Here is a 7,375-nt window from a genome sequence, read left to right as displayed (position 1 = left end):
GTGGCTATGTGTGTGTGCATGTGGGAATGTGTGTGTGCATGTGGGGGGTGTCTGCATGTGGGTATGTGTGTGCATGTGGGTGTGTGTGTCTGCATGTGGGTGTGTGTGTGTCTGAATGTGGGTATGTGTGTCTGCATGTGAATATGTGTCTGCATGTGGGGGTGTGTGTCTGCATGTGGGTGTGTGTGTGTCCGAATGTGGGTATGTGTGTCTGCATGTGAGTATGTGTCTGCACACCCGAGTGCACGTGCCTTTGGTGGCCAGAGACATTGCATCTCCTAGAGCTGAAGTTGTGGACAGCTGTGATCTGCCTAATGTAGGTGCTGGGAACCAACCTTGGGTCCTCTGGAAGAGCAGCAAGTGCTCTTAACCACTGAGCATGTCTTCAGCCTGACAGACATTTTCATCTGTAGTCCTGCCTCCTCCACACCTGGCCCAGGTCCTTCCCGACTGCCCACCTGCTGCCCCGCTTTGGTTCACTGATGTACAGTCAGCATCAATCTTTCTTTCATGGTCCTCAGTCCCCAAAATAAAACTCATGGTGATTCCTGTTGCTCTTTTTCTCTGCCCCTGCACCCAAGTAGTTTTCAATTCCTGGCGATTTTCTTTCCTAGTAATAAGGTGCCCTTTTCTCTGTCATTGTGTAATGTTTCATTTTTAAATTTCATTTGTGTATGTGAGTTATATAAAACCGTGAGTTTCAGTATGACATTTTTCTTAGACACAGGTAATGCAGTAGGGATGTAGATTATGGAGGTAAATACAACGGAAACCTTCCTGTAGTCCTCTTGTTTTCCTGTCTCATCTTTTTAAAAATTCCATATATGAGGAAAAACTGTGATGCTTGCTTTTCTGTGCCTGGTTTGTTTGTTGACAGAAAGATCAGTTCATTCTTTTTCCTGATTTTTCCATTCTTGTTGCTGTTACCTGAAGTAAAGTCATTGCCATTGCTGTCTTGGTGGCAGAGGGCCCCCTCTTCTCCTCACCTGGACTCCCTTCAGTCTGTCTGTTCTTCCCTCTGTAATCAGGGCTGAGAATGCGGTTGCCTTTTTCAGATTTCAAGGCACCGGACCTCGTGGTTAGTCCTCCATCCCTGTAGGTGAGGTCCAGTGGTCCAGACCTTTCTCACTACCCGTGTGTCTCAGCTCTAGCGGTAGTTAGTGCTCAGCAAAGACTGTCCTGGGGCTGTGTTTTCAAGTGTCTGTTCTCCTCATCTGTAGTCAGGGGCTATTCCTGTCCTGCCTTACTGGTTGGGCTCTTGGGAGAGGCAATGTTTTGTTTTGATTTACATTTATTTATTATATGTGTGAGTATATGTGTATATGCATGGCACAGTTCATGTGTGAAGGTCAGAGGCAGCTTGCAGGAGTAGGTTCTCAGCTCCCTTATAGATCTGCGGGTTTAGCTCAGCTGGTCAGGTTTTCCTTGGCAAGTGCCCCTACCCACTGAGCCACCTGATGATGGCCTGATGTTTTTGAAACACTCTTTCACTAGATAACCTAGGCTGGCCTTGAATTCAGAATCCTCTAAGTCTTCCAAGTGCTAGGACTTGTACCACCATACTTAGTTTAACAGTTTTGATAGGGGAATTTAATATTTAATGCTTTCATTAATAGCTTGAAATTCTCTTCCAAGAAACTCAGCCTGATTACAATCCATGTCATTATCAGGCTTACAGTGTTGAGAGCTAGGGATATAGCTTTACCTAGCATGTATAAAGTCCAGGATTCTATCTCTCATTATTCTGAGAACTTAAAGCCTTTAATTGAATTCTGATTTGTGAGTTGGTTTAGCAGTTTGTTTTCTAGGCTGGCTTCTCACTCTGTCCTGTAATTAATAAATGAGGGACTGGAGCCCTGTGATGGTTTTTGTTTATTAAGACAAATCTCACTGTAAAGCTCTGGCTGGCCCCAACCTCCTAGTGCTAGGACTAAAGGCCTGTGACAGCATGCCTTTTCTTACCTGTGGTTTGGCCTGTTCACCGCTGATCGAGCTCTGTGCATAGACTACATGTGTTCTAAGAATGGCTTGACCTAGTTGGCACCAGCAAAAGAGACATGGCAGACAGGTTAGGCTAGTTCATTTGTTTTGATAATTGAGAAATATCTTTTATATTAACAGGCAGTTTATATACTAAGAAATGGAATGTTTGGAAACTGCGAAGTAGAGCCTAGAAGTGGTGGCGCACACCTTTAATCCCAGCAGTAGAGAGGCTGAGGCAGGCAGATCTCTGTGAGTTCCAGGCCAGCCTGGTCTGACTAGTTCCAGGACAGCAAGGGCTATACAAAGAGACCCTGTCTCAAAAAAACAGGAAATGGGAATGGAGCTTTTGTTAAGGAGGCAGGACCTTGGGCCTGGTGCATGCTGGGTACAAACACCACCACTGAGCTACGTCTCCAGCCTTGAATAGTTTTTAAATATTTAAGTTAATGAAGTTTAATAATTATCTATATTGCAAGGATGAAATACAGCACCAGTAGCCATGTAGGTTGACGTGTTTTCAAAAGGACAAACTGGGGGAGTTAATTCTCTACTTCTAGCATGTGTGCTTTGGGGATAAAGCTCATAGTGTCAGGTGTGGTGGCAACTGCCTATACCCGCTGAGCCCGTTTCACTGGCCAAACTAACTTTTTTTTTTTTAAATTGAGTTAGGGACTCACTGTATATCCCTGGCTGGTCTGGAACTTGCTGTGTAGAAGAGGCTGGCTTTGAAGTCACAGATGTTTTCCTCTACCTCAGGAATGACTAATAACCTGATGACCTGATTTAAACTAACTTTCTTTCTTTCTTTCTTTTTTTTTTTTTTTTTTGGTTTTCCGAGACAGGGTTTCTCTGTATAGCCCTGGCTGTCTTGGAACTCACTCTGTAGACCAGGCTGGCCTTGAACTCAGAAATCCTCCTGCCTCTGCCTCCCAAGTGCTGGGATTAAAGGCGTGTGCCACCACCGCCCGGCAGATTTGAACTTTCTAAAGTAGATGAAACAGTGTTACTGGTTTATTCACTTGGAATGTTATGGAACTAGAAATGATGTTTAGGGAGGGGACTGTCTACAAATTGGCAAGTCACCAAAGAGACACCACTAAAAAAAAAAAAATGTAAGATGGGCTGCCGGGCATAGTGAGCCATGTTTTAATTCCAGTATTTAGGAGGCAGAGGCAGGAGGATCTCTGAGTTCGAGGCCAGCGCAGTTGACAGAGTGAGTTCCAGAACAGCCAGGGCCACACAGAGAAACCCTGTCTTGAAAAACCAAAACAAAGAAAAATAGTAAGATGGAAATAAAGAATAACATGATTGCATTTGCACATGTGTGCGTGGAGGCAGGCGATATTAGAGTGTGTGTAGTAGGTGCCCACATTTCCAGAGATCATACAAGCGAGAGTAAGACCACCCGGGAGAGTTGGGGGTCTCTTAAAATACTTAATGCTATTGGTAGCAATTGAAGTATTTCATTTGTTTAAAACTTTGTGTATGTTGTTACAGTAAAATGGGTACTTTTTTTTTTTAAAGACAAAATTATGTAGCCCAGGCTACGTAAATGTACTATACAACTGAGGTTGGCTTCTTAGGTGCTAGGATTATGGGCACGCCACTGAACATGATTACAAAATGATTGAGTCTTTTTGAAAAATGATGCTAGAAACTGAACGTATCCTTAAGCACACTAGGCAGGTACACTTACCTCTAAGGTATAGTCCCAGCCTCTGAAACAAAATCTTTTTTCTCTCCAAACTTTAGTTAAGAAATTCAAAGCATATACTGGATCTATTTTCAGAAAAGCCTCTTCTCGTACAAATGGAGGCTGTGGACACCTTCCACCTGAGCTGAGAATGTTCTCTTCTCAAATTAAAGTTCCCCTGAGTACATCATGGCTTGGACTTGGGTTAAACTCTTGGCACCAATGTCCTGACAGGAATGCTGATGCCAGCAAAAGTAGGGAACGCTTTAGAAATTTGTGTGTTGTCCTTGTGTGGGGGCTGTGCTAATCTCTGTTTTGTTTCAGTTTTGTGTGTGCTGTCGAAGTGAGCACTAGAACAAAACCTTAAAAGGTGGTATGGCTGGGCATGGTGACACACAACATGGGCAAGTCCAGCAATTGGAAGGCTGTGGCAGGTGGATCTCAGAGACTCCAAGCTAGCCTAGTCTAAATAGTGAGTTCCCGGCTGGCCAGGTCCACAAAATGAGGCCCTGTTTAAAAAAAAAAAAAACAAAAAAACAAAACAAACAACAACAACAACAAAAAAAGACAGAGGAATGGGGAGTAGGGGGAGGGAGGAGGAAAAGGAAAAAGAAAAGATGGGTCCAGATAGATGTCTCAGCAGTTGGAGCACTGGGTACCATTACCAACATACACATGGTGCTCACAGTGACCCATAACTCCAGTTCCAAGGGCTCTGACACCTCTCCAACCTCTTCAGGTATCAGATACACACATGGTGCATAGTATGTACAACCAGCCAAAACACTCATGAGTAACATTTTTTAAAAAGCTGGTTATGAAGGTCAGTGTTTTTGGTTAAATTGTTTATCTCCCAAAGAGAACCAGGTGCAGAGTTATGTCTTAACAGTCATAGCCATGGGCTATAAAGGAGTAAAGAGAAACTATGAACTGGTTGTACTAAAGTGCTAGGCTCATGTTTTCTTTGGATTCCTCTATCTCCAATTTTAAATTGCTTATATTTATTTTGCTTTTCCAAGACTGGGCCTTGCTATGTAGCCAGTGTTCACTTCAGATTCACTATGTAACATGCTGGATTATGTAACTCAGCTGGACATGCCTGCTGAGTGCTGGAATACAGGTGTGTGCCGCTGTGCCTGGTGCCAAGTCAGTGCCAGTGAGGTAGTTGTATGTTTGCTAACCGCCCCAGGTGGGTTTCAAGTCCCTCCTTGGTACAGCAGTGGTCGAGCTCTCGCCTTTCATGTACAAAGCTTGATCTCTAGTACTGCGGTGGCGGCGGAAAGAGGACAGGAAAGAAAGCAGGCTGTGCCTTCGTCATTTGTTCTTTCTGGTACCATGTTCCCACAGTGGGCTGAGGACGAACCTTCCTGTATGAGGTTGTGTGTTTCCCCGAGTGTCCTGTCTGTTGATTCATACGGTGCCGGCTCTCTCTTCGTCCCTCTGCAGCGCTCTCCCACCTTCGGCTTGCTGTTTGACATTGATGGAGTGCTGGTTCGAGGCCACAGAGTGATCCCGGCTGCTCTGGAAGCGTTCAGCAAGCTGGTAAACTCCCAGGGGCAGCTGCGGGTACCTGTGGTTTTTGTCACAAATGCTGGGAACATCTTGCAGCATAACAAAGCCCAGGAGCTGTCAGCCCTGCTGGGGTGCAAGGTAAGTGGCAGCCAGAGGCATGGAAACCCAAAAACAGATTCCTGTTGGAACCTCCACTCCAGTCCTACATCCCTCTCGGTTAGGTTGGGGCACAGTTGGGGCAGTGGGAGGCTGAGACTAAGTCCTTAGAGTTCTAGCCTAGACTTGTGATGACATCAGTAGAATCTTCATACACGTATGTACACACATGGTTGAGTGAGCACAGAAACCTGGCTTGTGGGGCTGAGGATGTAGTTCAGTTGATAGAATGTGTGCCTAGCATGTGTGAAGCCGTGAGTTCTCAGCATGGCATTACTAGCTATAGGTGCACACTTATCACGGGCCTTGTTCAACTAGGCTGGGCTACCAGACACCCTACTTGGGGGAGGTGGGAAGGGTACAGGATTCTGCCCTTATATTTTAGTGTTTGTTTTTGAGACAAGGACTCATGTATCTGAGGTAGATGGCAATGACTCTGGATGTCTGGCCTTACGTCACTAATTCTGGGATCACGGCTTTGCACCACCACACCTGCTTTATATGCTGGGGATTAAACCCAGGGCCTTGTGTGCACTAAGAAACCACTGCCCATGAGCTGCAGAGATTGCTTGTCTTCAGCACTGCAGAGTGCAGACGGGCTGTGCAATAACAGCTCTCATTAACAGTAGTGATAGAAAGGGTGGCAGGTACCTGAGAGGCTGAGGCGGCAGGCTATGACTTATAGGTGACTTGGGCTGAATAGTGAGACTTTGGGTCAAGAAAATAACAAAAATCCCAACCATGCACAGGGCCCGCAGATGTACCTCTCCGAGGGTGCTATCCTCTGAAAGCCTGGCATCTTCTCCCCTTTTAGTTACTGCATCCAAGATGGGCACCTGCTCGGTAAGGACGAACTTAGGTTTGAGAAGGGGTTCTATGTAACCAAGAGTCAATAAAGGCTGATTGGTGGAGGTTGAATCCAGGGTAGAGGCTGAATCCAGTATATTGAAACTCTTTCCATAAAGGGCCCTAAAAGCATTCTGAGGAACCTGGTGTGGTCATGCACACTTCTGTTCACACAGAGGATACCAAGGAAAGAGGGTAACACAATTTTGGGGCCAGCCTGAGCTGTGTAGTGAGATCTTCATTTCAAAGTAATAATAAAGGCTACATTGTTGGAGTTAGTGTAGATGTTGGAAAGCTAAATCTTGGCAGCTGGGGAGAAGACACAGTGGGTAAAGTGCTTGAGTGTGGTCTCTGGCACCCACTTGAAAAGCCAGGCTAGGTGGCACGTCTGTAATCCCAGGGTTGGAGGGGGTTGGAGACATTGTATCCCTGAGGCTCGCTGGCCAGCCAATATAGCCTGTCAGCCAGTCTGTCAAAGCAGGGAGCTCCAGGTTGAGTGACAGACTCAAAACAATAAGGTGGAGTGTAACTGAGAAAGACAGCCAGTGTTAACCTCAGGTTCTCCACACATCCTTCTTCTCACATACATGTGCACACACATGCATACAACACAGACTAGATCTTGGGCTTGGATATGAGTCAGTGATAGAACACTTGCTTTTAATTTGCAAGGCCCTGGTTCAGTGCCCAGCACTGCAGAGGTAAGGGTAAGCTCAAGTTTTAAATAGAAGTGAAAACACAATGTCAAGGTCCAATACAGATACATTCTAACAGACCAGTGCTTCTAAGTACACTATCACTGTCTCAGACACACCAAAAGAGGGCCTCAGATCCCATTGCAGATGGTTGTGAGCCACTATGTGATTGCTGGGAGTTAAACTCAGGACCTCTGGAAGAGCAGTCAGTGCTCTTAACTGCTGAGCCACCTCTGCAGTCCCAGACCATGCTTATAAAGTCTGTGGTTTCCAACAGGGGTATTAAGAAATCTCAGAAGGCCGGGCAGTGGTGGTGCACGCCTTTAATCCCAGCACTTGAGGCAGGCGGATTTCTGAGTTCGAGGCCAGCCTGCTCTATAGAGTGAGTTCCAGGACAGCCAAGGCTATACAGAGAAACTCTGTCTCGAAAAACCAAGAAAGAAAGAAAGAAAGAAAGAAAGAAAGAAAGAAAGAAAGAAAGAGAGGGAGG

The 7,375-nt window shown here is 45.6% G+C and overlaps 1 protein-coding gene and 1 pseudogene across 1 annotated transcript in view; one reads left to right on the top strand and one right to left on the bottom strand.

Annotated features, from left to right (window-relative positions):
* The window catches only part of Hdhd5 (haloacid dehalogenase like hydrolase domain containing 5), a 19,330-nt gene that overhangs the window by 2,999 nt on the left and 8,956 nt on the right, over positions 1 to 7,375 (top strand). The window contains exon 2 of the mRNA XM_028761082.1: positions 5,123 to 5,326. Coding sequence (XP_028616915.1) covers positions 5,123 to 5,326 — 204 coding nt within the window. The remainder of the gene's footprint in view (positions 1 to 5,122; positions 5,327 to 7,375) is intronic.
* LOC114615428 lies at positions 3,927 to 4,027 on the bottom strand (annotated as a pseudogene).

This window comes from Grammomys surdaster, unplaced genomic scaffold, assembly GCF_004785775.1.
Source record: "Grammomys surdaster isolate TR1022 unplaced genomic scaffold, NIH_TR_1.0 126660, whole genome shotgun sequence".
In the NCBI taxonomy this organism is placed as follows: domain Eukaryota; kingdom Metazoa; phylum Chordata; class Mammalia; order Rodentia; family Muridae; genus Grammomys; species Grammomys surdaster.
This window is presented reverse-complemented; position numbering and strand designations above follow the sequence as displayed.